The sequence below is a fragment of the Lepidothrix coronata genome, unplaced genomic scaffold (assembly GCF_001604755.1).
Source record: "Lepidothrix coronata isolate B3197 unplaced genomic scaffold, Lepidothrix_coronata-1.0 Scaffold95, whole genome shotgun sequence".
In the NCBI taxonomy this organism is placed as follows: domain Eukaryota; kingdom Metazoa; phylum Chordata; class Aves; order Passeriformes; family Pipridae; genus Lepidothrix; species Lepidothrix coronata.
This window is the reverse complement of record NW_016690275.1, coordinates 1,081,507-1,100,202: the sequence shown is the minus strand read 5'-3', so window position 1 is coordinate 1,100,202 and position 18,696 is coordinate 1,081,507. Positions and strand designations below refer to the sequence as shown.

The following is an 18,696-nucleotide window of genomic DNA, read 5'->3' as shown; positions in this document are numbered from 1 at the left end:
AAGTTGAAGGCCAGATACAAAATTTGGACCCTGCCTTGTGTCATGAATGGGTGGTTAGGCTGCTTAAAGAATCACCATCAAAGGTACTGGCAAAACCCTCAGATTTTAATATGAGTTTGTGTGACTTTAGCAGAGTTCAATGGCAAGGTTCACTCTGTTACTCACTACGTAGATGAAGCATACATAGGAAATCTTACCCAGATTCTTTTGATACAAAGGGCTCATTTAAAATCTTCACACTTTACAGCTCTTCAGAATTCACACTGAGAGCATACATGTAAAATCCCTGAAAATCTTCTGTGATCTCTCACTATGGCTGAAGTTGAATTTGATGGTGAATTTAACTTGAAGTGTGTTTCATAGGAGGAAAAACATTGAGGTACTGAAAATCAGGCTGTAGGATTTCCTTGGTGGGACATCTGGAACAGCTGCAAAACAAGTAGGGGATGGTCTATGCACAAGACCAAGTCAGAATGCTACTCATTATCCCTTTGATGCAGGTGGAAGAGAAAATAAATAATAGTTTTGTGGAGGTACACTTATGTTTTTGTTAGTTCCGCTGATGGGCTACACTTCTAAGTCACAATTCCCACTTTTTCTGTAGATAGCCCTCGCTACTCCTGTCTCCGTTCTTGTGTCAGTACGTTGCTTTTCCTTCTGTGTGACTGTTGCTCACACCAACTTGTCCTCCTGTCCTCACTTCTGTCGGGGTCAGTACAGAACCTAAATGTATTAGAACTTCAGCTTCATGTCACATCTCACATCTAATGTTATTGTCTTATTAATAAGCATGCTTTCTTGAATTGGGTAGTGATACTATGGATGTCACCACAGAAAATTAAACAGAGAGTAGATGGCAAGATCAAGGTACAGAGAATGAAAGCTTTTGAAACAAAGAAGCTTTGTCTTTCAGGGTGGTTACTGTATGTGTAGGTTAACTGTACTGTTTTTTGATGGACAGCTTGTAACACTTTTTTTCAGAACTCAGGGTGTTAATTGTTAATGTATATTTGAGGGAGCTGAGTTAGATTAAAATATTTGGTAATTTAAAATATTTCCAAATAAATTTCCCATTTCTCAGATGCCTTGTCTAAAGGCAGGTGTTTTAAAATAGGGAGAAACTAAATAAGCAAATTGGCAGTGAGAAGTTGTTACAGAGGTTTTTAACAGATGAATGGGAAGACACAGGCAATAAAAGGCTTGGGGGTTTTTTGTAACTTCCCTTTTGGAACAGAACATTAAGAATGAAGAGATGCTGGAAGTTGGTGATAGGGCTAGAAAGGTGGTAAAGTATTTCTTAGCAATGGACTAGACTTTACTAGGACATCCGAAGTTTTAGTATTTTGAACAATTTGAGAGCATTTGACAAAGGAATACAGAATTGTTGCAATTCTCAAAATGGTTGGAATAACTAAAAATTGGCAGTTCAGAGGAAAGAGGAAGTGTAACTGTGCTGCCTGTATGTGGTGCTTGTAGTCTGTGTGAAGGAGGACACGCCATATCACTGTTTTTTATTTTAGCATTTGTATTCTAATAAGGAAGGCACTCTAAGATATAGAAGCAGTCTCAGTGTGTATCAGATTGAATCCAAGTGTTGTAGAGAATAAAGATGAAGTATTTAAGAATGTTGCTTACTTGCCTGTGGAGTAAGTAAGCACTGATGGTCAAGCAGGTGAACTGATGGCTCTGGCTAGGTAATTTTTGTTATAAATGTTGTCATTAAATGAGAAGTAAGAGGGACTCTGGTTTTGAGACTGAAGCAGTAAAGTCATGCAAAAGCCATTTCCAGCACCAGATAAAAACCAGGTACTAAATGAGCATTTTGTTACTAGGTTTATGGAGATGGGTTATCAACCCAACCAGCTAGAGGTTTTCAGATTTTAAAATTCTGCTTTGTGTTGCTACCAAACCCAACCTTAAGTTTGTGACTTGAATACAAAATACTGAAATAAAATGACATGTTTTATTTAGGGTTGCAGATTTAATACTTTTCTTCTCTTTATACAGCCTAGGACCTTTGGTGAGTAAAGTGAAGGAGTATCAAGTGGAGACCATTGTAGATACCCTCTGTACAAACATGCTCTCAGACAAAGAACAGTTACGTGACATTTCAAGCATTGGTCTTAAAACTGTGATTGGAGAACTCCCCCCAGCTTCCAGTGGTAAGGCATTTTGTACTCAAGGATTTATCTATTTGTGTAATTTACTAATTCAAAAAGATACAAAAGCCTGGTCTTTTAATGAAGAGGATTCAGTTCATTTAGCCTTGGAACTAATTTCTGTTAGGGGAAAAATGTATGGCACAAATATCCTTTTAGTTTCTCCTTCTCTGTATTGCTAGATTTTACTTCACAAGTTTAAAAACTTTTTTTGTTTTACTTAAGGTTTGCATTAATGTGGAAAACAGACTATATGAACTTTGGTATAACAAGTTGAGTGTGAAAGCTTCTATTTTAATAATTGCCTGGTGGAACTTCTCTGGGCTATTGTAATAGCTAAATCTCATCTTGCTGTTTGATTGATAGTATGCTTTAAAATTGATTACAACTTGGGTATTTCTCTCTAACCATTTGATTTCTTGTCTCAATTTCTGGGAAGTGTTTTAGAAAGTACCTTGTGAATTACTGAAATGCTTACCTGCAGATTTAAATGAAGGCAGTCTTTCCTCCAAAAGATATATTAATGTTGAACAGCTCATCACTTAATGGCATTACTTTTTATTCAAGTGCTTTTCAGATATCATAGCATAGGAATGAGAATAGAGAAGTGATTAAAAAGGCTTTGGAAATGACATTTTTAGAGACTGAGGTCTCTTAAAAAAAAGAACTCTGATTTTAATATCCCTTTTGAAAGTTGACATGTAAATCTTGCTGTTATCAAGCGGTAGTGAGATGCATAAACTTTACATAAGCAACTAATTTTAAGTAAATTGCTTTTACAATTTAAAAAGCTTTTACACTTTTGTTTGCCTACACAAAACGAAAGATTTATGGGTAGAGGTAAAGCTCAAACAAAAATGCAGGAAAATCTTTCAATATCATTAACATTCCTAATATAAAAATAAACATGATATTTCTTTCTCTCAACTCAAACATAGATTGTTGCCTTTTTTCTTAGCCTTTGTGATCAGACATTTGACTGTCCAATTGTTATGTTTTAGTTATAGTCCTACTTAAGAATTAGCCATAATATATATAAACCAGAGTTAGCATAGGTTGGAATGGTATTCATTTCACACTGACATTCCCAAAGTGTGACTAAAAAAATTTCATGCATGTGAAGGTGAATGCTAACTGTGTTGTTACCATGACATGAGTTCCTTCTCATAATTACTTGAAACAACATTAGGCAGTTTGAGGAAGGGGGAACTATAGAGTTGTTGTAAAGACATTTCTTCTTGTATTTTAAAATACTTTGGTTCTACCTTTTTTTCCCCCTTTCTCAAATGTTTCAGCAGTATTTCAGATACTTACTACTTAAGAAGCTTCTTGTGCAAAATAATTTTATTTTGCTTTTTCATTATACAGCCATTCTTTAGAGATGGCTCTTCTTCTGTGCTTCTCCCTACCATATAGTTTATTTCTCCATTTTTACCCATAGGCCTTTCATTTATTGCTCTAGACTTGTCTTGGCCTTCACTTTCCATTGCTTGCCCTACCAAAAGCAGTGTCCTTTCTGTTATATATACCTTCTGGGACAAGAAGCTCTCCTCAGTATGTTTGTACATAAATAGTCTTTTAGCTCTAATGCAGAGCATACATGACATTAGCAAACAAACTGACTGTTCAGGCTTGTTTTGTTGTGTGGGAAAAGCTTCTTTATGCTGAGATTAGGTTGCTTTCTGTAGTCGCAAACATGATCTCCAGTGTTAAAACTTGATTTAAAATATTATGAAAATGCTGAGGTTTTGTTGTCCTTTCAGGTTCTGCTTTAGCAGCTAATGTTTGCAAAAAGATCACAGGGCGTCTCACTAGTGCTATAGCCAAGCAGGAAGATGTATCTGTTCAACTGGAGGCACTGGATATCATGGCTGATATGCTGAGCAGGTAAACATCCATCTTTTAATATGCTGGTGAATGGTGATAAATACTCCTTAAAGCTTGAACTTTAGTTTTCCAAATGTAAAATTAAATTAGTTGAAGTTATGTGAAATAATATGATAAGGTATTAAGTACAGGTGAAACTTAATTTAGAAAAAAGTGAATATATTGAAGATAATTGATTTATAGAACAATTCCTTTGTTATGTAATCTTCGGAGAACTGTAATTTTAAGCTTATTTTAATGTTTATTTTTATATTTATTTATTTATGTTTTAAACTAATTTCTTCTTTTAAAAAGTTCCTAAAGCTTAAATTTAAATAATTAATTGGGATCTTTGTGATGTTTGGGAAATATTTAAAGATTGTTGTACAGTATATGAACAAAGTTATCTAGATTCAATTGGTTTGAGTTTGTGTTTTGTCTGTTTTAAGGCAAGGAGGACTGCTTGTTAGCTTCCATCCTTCAATTCTGACCTGTCTGCTCCCCCAGCTGACCAGCCCAAGACTTGCTGTGAGGAAAAGAACCATCATTGCTCTTGGTCACCTGGTTATGAGTTGTGGCAATATGGTTTTTGTTGACCTCATTGAACATCTGTTGACAGAGCTGTCTAAAAATGATTCCATGTCAACAACTAGGACCTATATACAGTGTATTGCTGCTATCAGTAGGCAAGCAGGTCACAGAATAGGTAAGAAAAATTTATAAATTATCTTTTACTTTAAAGTTTTTAGGTGAGAGTAATTACCTAGCTAATTTTTTTTCTCTTACCAGGTGAATATCTTGAGAAAATAATTCCTTTGGTTGTAAAGTTTTGTAATGTAGATGATGATGAACTACGAGAGTATTGCATTCAAGCCTTTGAATCTTTTGTTAGGAGGTAAGTCATGGGTACCTATTTCAGACTTTCAGATCTGGTAGTGTGCCACTGAATTGTAAGCTATCAAGAGACAATCTTCTTCATAGAAAATATTTTTGTAAGCTTTAAGCTGGAACTGTTTCTATAACTCTACCTTGTAACTTAACTGTTAAACAAGGTGTTATGTCTGTACTTTAGAAACTTCCTACTTGTGCCATTGCTACTTGTGCAAACAGGAGGTGGGAAGTCTATTTGTGTCCAGTAATAGTGACAAAAAAATTGGTATCCAGAGGTGTATCTTAGTCCTTTTCAAACTTCCGATCTAGCAGATCCTGTTACGCAGTAGCACTGCCCTTTCTGACCTTCCTTTTGGAATTTCTGTAATTCAGATGGGTGCATTGATATTAGTTGTGTTGGCTAATGTCTCCAAAGTACAGTATGTGGCATGAAGTCGTTTAGGAATATTTTAGTTCTTCAAAGTAATTTGACATTGATTGTACTTTTTATTGTGCAGGTGTCCTAAAGAAGTTTATCCCCATGTATCTACTATTATAAACATTTGTCTTAAATATCTTACGTATGATCCTAATTACAATTATGATGATGAGGATGAAGATGAAAATGCTATGGATGCCGATGGTGGTGATGATGATGATCAAGGTATGTTCTCTTGTTGCTTTGGGGGAGAGGGTGAGCTTGTGATCCTGTACTTGTCTGAGAAAATTGGTATAGGTGGTACTACTACCAAGTACCAGCATTTGAGTGACTTGTATACTTTCATATTCATATTTTGTACCTCTTTTAAACATACCTTATGAACTTACCTCTTGGAATAAAAGTGTAGGATATTGTTGCTGGAGATCAGTGATTCCAAGGGTGAACACAAAATACAAGACAAATACTTTAAAAGACTTGAAAGGTGGAAAAAGGCAGAAGCGTGTAGCATGATATAACTAAAGTGAGAAGAACATCAGTTCGTGAGTTGAAAATACATATACAGCATGGGGAAGGCTTCTCACTACTTTCCACTGTATTGTTACCTAATACATAAAATCAGAATAGATTGAAAATTGCCTAGTATTTTTCTGTAGGATAAAAAAGTGTTTTAGACTGAAAGGCGTAATGTATTTGTTGTTAATACAGTGGCAAAGCATTGCCATATGTAAGCTTTATGAAAACTTGGACACACAAGTAATCTGAACTGAGGGCATAACATTCCCATTACTTAAGAAAAGAATGAGCTGCATAGTTGTTGCTTTTGCACCTGAGAAGTCTGTATTATTTATTTTTTTGTTGTTGTTATTTTTGGGGGCAGTGTATGGTTTATTTACTCCTAGAAAGAAGCAGACAGAATAGTTGGCTGAATCTCGATCAGCTAATGTTCATTGTTGCATTGTTGTTTATGTCACAAATAAAGAGGAATGTGGTTTAATAGTCAGGCTGTAAATATGATGGGAACCTCGTTGTCCTATTTGCAGTTTAATGCGTGTGTAAGACTAGCGTGAAAAAATTGGCATAGAATTACAACTTAGGCCATTTAGAAGGCTTTTTATGTATGACTTTTAACATACTTCTGAACGTATTTCTTCATGTGTCTTACTCAAAGAACCCAACTGTCTTCTTTTTTAATTGTTTAAAATAAAACTTGGTGCTTTGCTGGTCTAGACTTGAACTTACGCATAATTTATTTTTTAAGGGAGCGATGATGAATATAGTGATGATGATGACATGAGCTGGAAAGTGAGGCGTGCAGCTGCCAAATGTCTGGATGCTGTGGTTAGCACACGACATGAAATGCTCCCAGAATTCTACAAAACTGTATCTCCTGCTTTAATAGCCAGATTCAAAGAACGTGAAGAGAATGTTAAAGCAGATGTTTTTCATGCATATCTTTCTCTTTTAAAACAAACTCGACCTGTGCAAAGTTGGCTTTGTGATCCTGATGCGATGGAACAAGGAGAGACACCTTTGACAATGCTTCAGAGTCAGGTTATTTGTCAAGATTTTTGTTATCTTTGAGAAGACATACTGAAGTTGCACCCTGTTCATAAGGATAGTTCATTAAATGTGCCTTATCATGCTTTCATCACGTGCAGGTTACAGTTTATTCCTGTAGTATTAACATAGAGAGCAAGCCAGGTAAACTGACCCAAAACAGTGCAGCAGTCTTGGAAACTGAAATTACTGACTCATGCAAATGTCCTGATTTGATTTCAGTTGTTTACCATCACCTGTGAAAGTTGCATTACCAAAGCAAAATAGTTACTTTGTGCATTCTGTATGAAGACAATAAGCTCTAATGATTAAGATAAAACTTGATTTGCTACAACATATTTTATTTGCAGAATAAAAAGGATAATGCTGAAAAACTTTTTCTAAGTGAATTATTTGGGTGGCTTTTCAGTTGTTACTCTCTACAGCTTTATTAATGCAAATCACCTTTTAAAGTTAAATTACTGGTTTTTTTAAAGCAATTATTTTGACTTTATTCCCCAGTGTTTCTGTAACTTATCTAGTTCTGTGGAGAAATCAGAGGGGTTGGATGCACGTATTTCTTTATATGCCCCCCAGTAATCAATAACGGAAGAAATGTGAGCTATTGAATCAATTAACAGATGTGTGATGATTACAGGTCCCCAACATAGTTAAAGCCTTGCACAAACAGATGAAGGAGAAAAGTGTGAAGACTCGTCAGTGTTGCTTTAACATGCTGACTGAACTAGTAAATGTGTTACCTGGAGCCCTAACACAACATGTTCCTGTGCTTGTACCAGGTATGAGAAACATGTTATTAACTTAAATATTTATTAAATTGGATGTGAAGTTTTGAAACATCAAAATATTCTAGTCCTGATGGCTTTTTGCAAAAGCCTTGAAATGGGGCTTCAATTTAAAGAAAATGGCAAAATAACTGTATGAATCCATATAAATATTTTAGTGACATATTTCCATTAATCTTAAAAACAAGGGTTGTCTCCAAGATTGAGGTTTTTTCCCTACTGTATCAAAACAAAGTTAATTTTCTTCTTAATTGCAAGATCAAGCTGCCTTCTTTTTCATCTCAACAGAGCAAAACATTGTCCATATTTTAGCTTTTGAAACTTAAAATATTGAAGTAACGATGAAAAGTAAGGTTGGAAATGTTAAAGGTTCAGAATTTCTTTATAATTAAGAAAATACATCACAAACCATCAAATTGCCCATATCCTCTGGTAGAGGAAGCTTAAAAACTAGTTGATTGAATTAAAGCACTGAAAGGGGCTTGGAAGCATTCAAGGAAGGTTGGGAGCTAGAAAACATAAATTCAGTATAGCTGCCTGCCTTTGGAAATTTTGAAGTGTTTTAGCAGACTATAAATTATCTACCCTAAAAATACATTTTTTGTTTTTCTTCCAGGAATAATTTTTTCACTGAATGACAAATCAAGTTCATCTAATCTGAAGATAGATGCTTTATCCTGTTTGTATGTGATCCTCTGCAATCATTCTCCCCAAGTCTTTCATCCTCATGTTCAAGCATTGGTACCTCCGGTTGTAGCTTGCGTTGGAGACCCGTTTTACAAGATAACATCAGAGGCACTTTTGGTTACCCAACAACTTGTGAAGGTTATTCGTCCATTAGATCAGCCTACTTCCTTTGATGCTACTCCTTACATCAAAGATTTGTTTACTTGTACAATCAAGAGATTAAAGGCTGCTGACATTGATCAGGAGGTCAAAGAAAGGGCAATATCTTGCATGGGTCAAATAATTTGTAGCCTTGGTGACAGCCTAGGCACAGACCTGCCTAGTACACTTCAGATCTTTCTAGAGAGACTGAAGAATGAGATCACTCGGTTAACTACAGTGAAGGCCATGACATTAATCGCTGGTTCTCCTTTGAAGATAGATTTGAGACCAATTCTTGGGGAAGGAGTTCCTATTCTTGCTTCTTTTTTGAGAAAGAACCAACGAGCTTTGAAACTGGGCACTCTTTCTGCTCTAGATATTTTAATTAAGAATTACAGTGACAGCTTGACAGCTGCCATGATTGATGCTGTCCTGGATGAGCTTCCACCTCTGATTAGTGAAAGTGATATGCACGTATCACAGATGGCCATCAGTTTTCTAACAACACTGGCTAAAGTATATCCTTCCTCCCTGTCAAAGATTAGTGGCTCCATTCTCAATGAACTTATTGGGCTGGTAAGATCACCTCTACTTCAGGGTGGAGCACTTAGTGCCATGCTAGAATTTTTCCAAGCTTTGGTTGTGACTGGTACAAATAGTTTAGGCTATATGGATTTACTGCGCATGTTAACGGGTCCAGTGTACTCACAGAGTACGGCACTTACTCATAAGCAGTCTTACTATTCCATTGCCAAATGTGTTGCTGCCCTTACTCGAGCCTGCCCTAAGGAAGGACCAGCTGTTGTAGGTCAGTTCATTCAAGATGTTAAGAACTCAAGGTCCACAGATTCCATTCGTCTTTTGGCTTTGCTTTCTCTTGGGGAAGTTGGGCATCACATTGACTTAAGTGGACAAATTGAGCTGAAGTCTGTGATATTAGAAGCATTCTCTTCTCCTAGTGAAGAGGTAAAATCGGCGGCATCTTATGCCTTAGGCAGCATTAGTGTTGGCAATCTTCCTGAGTATCTGCCATTTGTCCTACAAGAAATAACTAGTCAACCTAAGAGGCAATACCTTCTTCTTCATTCCCTGAAAGAAATAATTAGCTCTGCATCAGTGATTGGTCTCAAACCATATGTTGAGAACATCTGGGCCTTACTCCTGAAACACTGTGAATGTGCAGAAGAGGGCACAAGGAATGTTGTTGCTGAATGCTTGGGCAAGCTTACATTAATAGACCCAGAGACTCTGCTTCCGCGACTCAAGGGATACTTGGCATCAGGTGAGTAGTAGTAGTGCATGTACGTCTTGTGGCTTTAAGGCAAATGGCTTTGTGCTATCTATTAATAAATGGATCTGGTTTTGCAAATGATGTGCTTAAATTTTGTGGTAACTCTTGAAGTTTTGCTCCTCTCTACCCAACAATGGAATCTTAGGTGGTTCCATTTTTACTAGAAGTTGCTAGTCATACATAAAAAGAATTACTTCTGTGTTCTGCTTTCAACTATGGTAATTCAAAGGAGCATGAATGACAAAGGGACAAATTAAAAAGCCAGTTGCAACATGTTGACGTTTTGGTGTAAATTATTTGGTGTATTCCTATTTTTCAGATAAGGATTCTGAAATTTTTAAGGATTGGGATGGATCATTGTGCATAATTCATGAATCAGTTTTGTATCAAGAACTGTATTCACGTGTTTGCTTTACGTGCTTCTACTTTTAAGGAGAGAGGTGTTTTTTTCTAGGCTGACGTTTGATCAAACATAAACTGTTCTAACAGGCTTATTACTCAAATTTTCTGTAGCAGATAACATTACATGCTTATTGTGTCTTACAGTATTTTTCCCATGTTTGAAATGTTTTCTCCATAGATTTACTTGAGTTACATATTGCATTTCTAGTAATCAATAACCTTTCTTGTTTGGTGTTCTTAAGAGTATTAGAAGTCTAAAAAGAATGAATGGCACTGAGCATGATTTAGATTCTGTAGTTGTTCTGTTTTAATCTTGTGTATTCACACTTTTGTTTTGTATTAGGGTCCTCATACGCTCGAAGTTCAGTGGTTACTGCTGTTAAGTTCACTATTTCTGATCATCCACAACCCATAGACCCGCTCTTGAAGAACTGCATAGGTAAGTTCTTTACTTTTACTGACAGCTTTTTTGTTTCCAGGCAGTAGAATGACATTTAAAATTTGTTCTTTGTGTTATCAGAAGTAAGTATTTTGCAGATACTAGGATTAGCTGCTAATAATAACTGTTGGAAGAGTTCCAAGATGTTTCTGCAATAGCCAGTTATTTCTGTTAATACTAGTTTGTTTGAATTCTGAGCAGTAAAAAATGTTTGATTAAAAATTCTGTGTATTGAAGCTGTGATGAGCAATACAAAAAACTAGGACTTTTAGGAGAGGGAACCCAAGAACTGATTTCCTTTCTCATGTTTTTGACAAATCAGTTGGATGTAGTAAGGTGTACTATCTTTACCCAGAAGTGTGGTCTTGGAAGTATTTAACATTCAGTCACTTAAAATATGCATGCGTGAATTCAGAGTGTTACCAGGTTTTGAATTGTAAATATAGGTTGTTATGATTTTGTAATGCTTGTGATCTGAAAGCATTTGGAATTGTGAATATTTTTACAGGGATAAGGTAATCAGAGCTTTCAGTGTAACATGGGTATGATAAAGATCCTTGCAATGCTGTGGCTTTTTGAACTTTTTTCGTTTGTATTACGAAGATTTGTTTAATATGCTATGGTGAATGTTTTATACTTGAGTAATTACAGGTTTAAAGATAGGTAAAAAATTATCTATACTACTAAACCTAATGGGGAAAAAAGATTTAACTTCAAAAGCATAAAGTTTTGTGGGGAGCAAGGTTTCTATTTATGGGTGAATGAAGTCAATTCCTATGTGTTATATTAATCACTAAGCTTACTTTTTTTTTTTTTAATAATACATTCAAGAATTGCTTTAGGTATTTTCCCCTCCCACTGAAGCTGCCTTGCCCCTTTGGTTTCTGCAAATATTTATTGATTATTCAGTAAAAAAACTATTGTTATCTAGTACTTAAAAAATCTTAGTCATCTTGAGTTTTGTTACCCCAGTGTCTTTTGTGTGGATAGAAGTCACTTTGTTGGTTTTCTCATTTGAAAAATTTCACTCCTCACGGAGTTAGCTAGTAAAACTTCACAAACGTTGTGGGAAAAATAAGATATATTCATACAGCTATTTATTTTAACAAAGCTGTATTATAGAAGTATAGAAAATCTAATTTAAAAATACCTGAGGGTAGAGTTGGATGAGAAGGTGTTGCTATGTTAATATATACTGAGTAGCCTTATTTTATGGTAATTTAGGTATTCTCAGTATATGCCAATTTAGGGGTTAAAAATCAGAATCTCGATAGTTTCCTTGAGAGGTGTTCTCAATTTTGTGAACTGCAGAATTGATATTGGTTTTCTAATGCATATTCTGAGAGAATTTAATGAATAAAAGCAAAGGTTAAATATAATTTTCATTAATTTACATACTGTATCTTTAGAAAACAAGTTGAAATATCATTGTGATGGCCATTTATTTTGATGACCATATTGAAACTGCTGTTTTATTATACAAACTACTGTATATAATTAAATTAATACTTTTCATATGATTATGGTTTTATTTGTATAATCATGCTGAAATAGCAGGTGTCTGTTACATTAAAATGACTCCTGCACTAACTATGTCTTTTTGAAAGGTTAAAACTAAGCAAAGATATTTTTAAAGTTGCAGATTAAAAGGATTGTCATAGGTTATTTATTTCTGTATGATTGCAGGTGATTTTCTGAAAACATTGGAGGACCCAGATCTCAATGTCAGGAGAGTAGCTCTAGTGACGTTTAACTCAGCTGCCCACAATAAACCATCTTTGATAAGGGACCTCTTAGATACTGTGCTTCCTCATCTTTACAATGAAACAAAAGTCAGAAAGGAACTAATCAGAGAGGTATGTTAACTAAGAAAAACAGTGCTAAATATATGTAAGTAGATAGATTTTTTTTTTTTTAAAAAATGTGTTATTTAACTTTGGTGTTTCTGTTTGCTGACAGGTGGAAATGGGACCATTTAAGCATACAGTTGATGATGGCTTGGACATAAGGAAAGCGGCTTTCGAGTGCATGTATACTCTATTGGATAGCTGTTTGGATAGACTAGATATATTTGAATTCTTAAACCACGTTGAAGATGGCCTGAAGGATCACTATGATATTAAGGTTAGCTGTCATTTTTCTCTGTGAAAGCAGTGACTATGTCAAAATATTTTAAATGGTGAATAAACTGACATGGTAAAAATATTATTTCATATGCTTAAGTACTTCACTACGTTTGCCAGTTTCATTGAAGTGTGACTGTTTGAAAGGTTACACAGCATTGTAGGAAATATATCTCCATATATATGCTAGACATGACTAATAGTTGTATTGGGTTTTTTTCCTCAACCTAGATGCTAACCTTTTTAATGTTGGTGAGACTGTCTACCCTTTGTCCAAGTGCGGTGCTGCAGAGATTGGATAGGCTCGTGGAACCTTTGCGTGCTACATGTACAACTAAGGTACTTGAATTCATTTAAGTTAATTACTTTGTGTTGTCTTATAGAAATACAAATGAACTTGTGTTTAAAGAATACTTCAGTACTGCTGCAGCATTTTCTGAGTTATGATTGATAAGCTGGAGTAGACAGGATAATATAAATAAGTGTGCCTTTATACATGTGTTAAATTTATTTAAATTACAAATTGAGGGATAGCCTTGTTAGCTTCTTTTTAAAAATTCTCTGTTTCTTTACTGTCCTTTCTTTTGTTCCTTAAAAATTTAGCTGCCACTTGGGCAACATGTAAATCTCATGTTATTATAAATAGTGAAACTGGAAGACAGAGTTTTTCTGGCATCTGATGGTTACGTTGTTTCAGACAAGCATTTGGGTGATGAAGGCAGTGTAAAGTAGTCCTGGTTTCGTTGGGTTTTTATTGTTTATCCTGCCTCCTCATTTATATTACAAGATTATTGGATCTTGGCACAGTTAGTCTCCTTCCATTCCTGCTCATCTTGACCCACCTGTGTGCTGTGACAGTCATTTAATGCCATTTACCTTGCTTTTCCATTGTTGTAGTCTTCTGTATTTCACATCAAGAAAATTGACTGCCTTTAAAGATAATTTATGTTTGTATCACTGAAACATCTTTGAAAATGGGAACAGAAGGTTAAGCACTTACTCTAAGGTCAACTTTTTAATAAGTTCTATTCTCTGGAAGCTGGGAGTAGTGTGATAATAGCAGTTTAATGTCATTTACCGACCTTACTACGTAAAGGTTGGCTGCTGTAATTGCTTTGATTTGGTGATTGACTTGGTAGTTTACAGCCTTTTTCTACTTACCTTGCAGTATTGAAGCTTCAGTCTATTTGTAAACAGTTCTGCTAGAAAGATGTTTAGGGGTATTTTTTGTTTGGTTGGTTTTTTTTAAGAGCTTAGGTCATTTTGAAAGCTGTGCAAAGTGGTAGTATGGAAGGAAATAGGTTTCTGAAACATACATTTTTTTAAGGTGGGTATAGGTGGAAGTTTAGTAAAGTTTCAAACATATTTTCATTTTTTCCCTAGGTAAAGGCAAACTCGGTGAAACAGGAGTTTGAAAAGCAAGATGAACTAAAACGATCTGCTATGAGGGCTGTAGCAGCGCTTCTAACCATTCCAGAAGCAGAGAAGAGTCCATTAATGAGTGAATTTCAGTCACAGATAAGCTCTAACCCTGAGTTGGCAGCCATCTTTGAAAGTATCCAAAAAGATTCATCATCCACTAACTTGGAATCAATGGACACTAGTTAGATGTTTGTCCAAAATGGGGACCATTATGTTGAACCATATGATGCACTGAATTGACAGATTATGAGTAAGAAACAGAAAAAGCATATAATTACACATTGTTCCACTTTATTTACCTTTATGGAGACAGTTGGCTTTTCCCATAATTGCTTTTCTAGCATTATTCCAGAATTGTATTTCCATAATCCAGAATTTGTTAACCACTCTGTTTTAGTGGATTTGACCACATTTGGGAATTAAAAAGTTGACGCATGGTGTATGGAAATAGGTTCCAACATCCATTTGCCCTGTAATGTTTAGGATTAAAATGTCAAAATTTTGTGACCATGATTTTTTTTCTTTTGTTCACTCTTTCTACTTGTAAACAAAAAAGGGGGGGAGGTGGGAATCAAGTGTCCAGGTGCACCATGTTTTTTGTATAACTTTTTATTCTTTTTTGTTTCAGCTTCATAAATTGGTTTGGCTGACAGATGAATTATGTGTAAGATTTATTATATTAAAAAGATGGTTTGGGCACAGTTCAAAAAAATCAGACACTAATGTCATTTTTACAGATGTGGGGATTAGAAAACCAATATCCCTGTTGTGCACACTAATTTTGCATGAGCAAGTTTACAAATATATATTGTCTGTAAAACAGCATGTGCAGTTTATTCGTAATGCAAGTTAAAATAAGTTCTACTGTATCAGTGCAGTTTTCAGGTATTTTGACGTACAGGCCATTCATACCGGAAGGGATGAATTAAGGTTTGTTATCTTAACCTGGCTTTTTTAAATGCCAGTAGCATGACCCTGCAGATATTCTTACAGTAAACATGATGATTTCTGCAGTTTTCATGGGTTTTCATTCCCAAAGACTGGATCCACTGGAATTGAGGTGGACAAACTGTAAGATTGGAGGGAAATAGGATGAGGTGGAGGTAAAATGAGCAGAGAAAACAATAGCTGCTCAGTGGCTCCTGAACTCTGGATTCAACTTTGCTTTTGTTATAAAAGAATGAAGGAAGTTTCTGTACTGGATCCTATCTCCTGTTCTTTATCCAACAGCTTTTGTTAAGGCACTAGTATATGGTGCTACCTAGACAAGTATCGCCAGACCATCATTTAGTTCCTGTTGGAATGTTTTCTGGCACATGGGACCACCAGTGGGTTGCAATGCTGCAAGTGTCATACAGTATTCTGGTGAGACAGGAAGCAGAGAATGGTCAAAAGACTGGAGAGAGATAAAAAGCCAACAGAAGAAAAAGTTCTTCTGTGAATATGCTGAGGTAATTTAGAAGCGGACCAGAAGTGGATAACTGGCAGTCCTGCAATGAACTAGAATTGGGAATTCAATAACAAAAAAAGAGGGGAGCCACTGCCTCAAATTGAGACTTACCATTACTTGTTAAATGCAACTACTTAGTTGTTTTGGTTTCTTTCCCTCTAAATCGGATCTGAATTTGATTTTTCTTAACTGGTATTTTTTAGCTAGCTTGATATTTTGGAAACCTGTTATGTGGGTATGTGGCATAAGCTGCTACATGACTAAATAAGCATACATTCTTATGACCTCAGAGACAGTTTCCTGTGAGCATTGGGGCTTGGGGGCAAAATCTTCACCTTACGTGCTTGCAGCTTGGGAAAAGCAGAGGAGATATTGGTACATTTTACCTTAATAGAAGGACCTGAACAAAGAAGTCTGTGAACTCATTGAATAGTAACAATTCTAATGCTGTAGAAATTTTTGAAAATGTAGCTTTCTCTGTCTCCAAAGTCTTCATACTAATGTAACAATTGTCTTCTAGAAGTAGTAATAAATGAGATTAAACGTACCAACATATCTAAATGTCATGAAAAGGAGTGGGATGCCTAGACAGAAGCCATATGGTAGAAAAAGCACTGTGAATTAGGTGCATTTTATCTTACTGTATAATTCATCTACTTCAATTACAGCAATACACAGGCCTTCTAATTAAAAATCCATTGTGCTAATTAGTTGTCAACTAATCTTAGAACTTTTTATGTTAAGTTTTCAGAGTACATTAAAATGTTTTATAGACCTAAATCTAGATGTGAGAATGGTATGATAAACGTGAAATGTGAGGCTAAAATAGGAGAATGGAGTAGGTGACAATGGTAAGTGAACAGAATATTCGTAGCTGAGAGATTTGTGTGTGCGTTACTACCATAACATAACACAACACTTAATGTGGTGGATGCAAATCATCTTCACTTTGTTTTACAGTATGTTGCAGTGAAGCAAGCTTAAGGACAGAAGAGAAGGTTGAGCTATATTACATAGTGAATGCTTTCTTGCAAAAGAGTAATTTTCACTTTGACCACTGATGAAGAATGTGGGAACATAAGGATTAAGTCTTCCCTGTAAATTGCAGAAATTCCAACAGTGTGATTGTCTCCAAGTAGCAGTTGGTTATTTTGGTGATTCAGGAAGACAGACTCATAAAAGTTGTAATTGCATCATAATTACTGAATTTTTTTATTAGCGTAACAAAATGTAACCATGTTAGGTGTTGAATTCTGATGACTTTCATTGGATCACTTGATTGAAAAGTTTCTTTGGTTTTCCCCACTGTATGCTCAAGTATTTGTATAAATCTGGTGTATTTATGCTTTTAGAGCAATTAGGTTCAGGTAATTCTATTAAGGATGATGTCAGGAATATATGCAGCTGTTCTTTAAATGCTAAATATTTGAAACTGAAATACTACATTTCTCTAACTAAAACAAAACCAGAATTCTGAAAGGCTGCTCTTAAGATGTTTGGTATGATTAGAACTTTCTCTAGTATTTTTCATCGCTTTGCACATAGACAATTGAGACCAATTAATAAGGTTGCACATAACATAGAAATGGTTGGCCAGTCCTTGCATTGCAGATTCTAGGCTTTAAATATTTTTGTATCTCAAAACTTGCCATCCTTACAAGGGAGTTTTTTTTTCTAAAATTATAAATTGAAAACTACCAGTACTTCAAGAACGCTGCATTTCAAACATGTAAATTTATTTTTTATATGATTTTCCTTCAAAATATTGCATCTAATATAGCAGTCGACAAAATAAAAAGAGCTGAACTGCTTCCAGTTGTATTTTTGTGAGGTGAACAAAGCAGTACATATGCACGTAAGCAGCATTGCTTTTCTCAGGTGAAGGATTATTTTCACATTCCATCAACTCAAATTAAAAATATGAATTAAAAGTCCATATCTGCTCCTATTGTATTTACCTTAACAGATATTCTCAGTAATGAGGATAGGAACAAGTTCACCCTGATCTGGCAGACTGCTCAGTAGTAGGGATTTAGCAACTGTTCTCATATTTACTGGTACTTCCCCTTCCTCGCCTCTACTTTAGGTGACTTTAAAAGCAAAGTACATGTGACCTTGGAAGTGTGTGTGTGTGTGTGTGTGTTGTTTTTGTTTTGTGAATCCTCATAATTCTGACTGAAATGACACCTGTTTCTGCCAAATACCAAACAGTTAAGCCTGCAGCCTCTGGGTTTTATTTCCCTATTGCTCTAAACTTCAGATAAAGTGTACTTTTGTTGTGGTTGCTGTTCTTAAAATTAATTTTGGAGAAATGAAAAATACTAGTCAGTTTATTACTTTTTTTTTTTCCCTTGTTTCCTTCTTGTTGTGAGGTGGGAAGATTTGCTTGGTGTACTATTGAACATGAGGAGGCGGAGATTCTTGCAGCAGGCTTTGCTCCCTGCCCTGGAAGAGCTCTTCGGTATAGAGTTATAGCTCTTGCACTAAAACCGACCTTTTTGCATCCGTATCCATTTATAATTTTTCATTGTGTCTGAGTTCAGGGAAGGAGAAGGAAATCGGAATTCTTGAGAATAATGAAGTAAATTAATCTTCCACAGCCAGTGCTGGTGAAGCAGGGAAGCTTTCTGCAAATGGGGCTTTTGTGAGAATTAGGCAATTTTGTCTTGGTAGGGAGTTAGACTTCTTTAGATTTGTTTCCACTCCATGAGGCTTTAATATTTCCACATAACCTTTGATGAGGAGAAAACTTCATTCAGAAAGGTCATCAATCCCCCAAAACAAACAAAGAGTTTCAGCTGATGTTCATCTGTGTGTTGTGGTTTAGGACATAACCCTGAACCACAGAAGAAATAAGAGCTTTCTGAGAACAACACAAACACCATCTGGAAGACAGATGTTACCTAAAATATAGTGCTGAGAAAGAGAAAATGGAATCTTACAGCGAGAATATTTTAATTTAAAATAATTCTCTTTGTATTCTGTCTTTGATCATATTTTTGAAGAATGGGAAATACAGAAGGAAAAGAAAAAAGTAATTGGCAAGTGGTGACCTGTGATCC

The 18,696-nt window shown here is 35.5% G+C and overlaps 1 protein-coding gene across 1 annotated transcript in view; it reads left to right on the top strand.

Moving 5' to 3' along the window:
- Positions 1 to 14,896, top strand: part of CAND1 (cullin associated and neddylation dissociated 1) — a 28,742-nt gene extending 13,846 nt beyond the window's left edge. Inside the window, exons 3-15 of the mRNA XM_017822163.1 lie at positions 2,008 to 2,162; positions 3,923 to 4,046; positions 4,475 to 4,731; positions 4,815 to 4,920; positions 5,414 to 5,559; positions 6,596 to 6,888; positions 7,532 to 7,673; positions 8,296 to 9,789; positions 10,544 to 10,639; positions 12,326 to 12,495; positions 12,599 to 12,763; positions 12,994 to 13,101; positions 14,146 to 14,896. Coding sequence (XP_017677652.1) covers positions 2,008 to 2,162; positions 3,923 to 4,046; positions 4,475 to 4,731; positions 4,815 to 4,920; positions 5,414 to 5,559; positions 6,596 to 6,888; positions 7,532 to 7,673; positions 8,296 to 9,789; positions 10,544 to 10,639; positions 12,326 to 12,495; positions 12,599 to 12,763; positions 12,994 to 13,101; positions 14,146 to 14,370 — 3,481 coding nt within the window. The 3' untranslated portion in view covers positions 14,371 to 14,896. The remainder of the gene's footprint in view (positions 1 to 2,007; positions 2,163 to 3,922; positions 4,047 to 4,474; positions 4,732 to 4,814; positions 4,921 to 5,413; positions 5,560 to 6,595; positions 6,889 to 7,531; positions 7,674 to 8,295; positions 9,790 to 10,543; positions 10,640 to 12,325; positions 12,496 to 12,598; positions 12,764 to 12,993; positions 13,102 to 14,145) is intronic.
- The last annotated feature ends 3,800 nt before the right edge of the window (positions 14,897 to 18,696 follow it).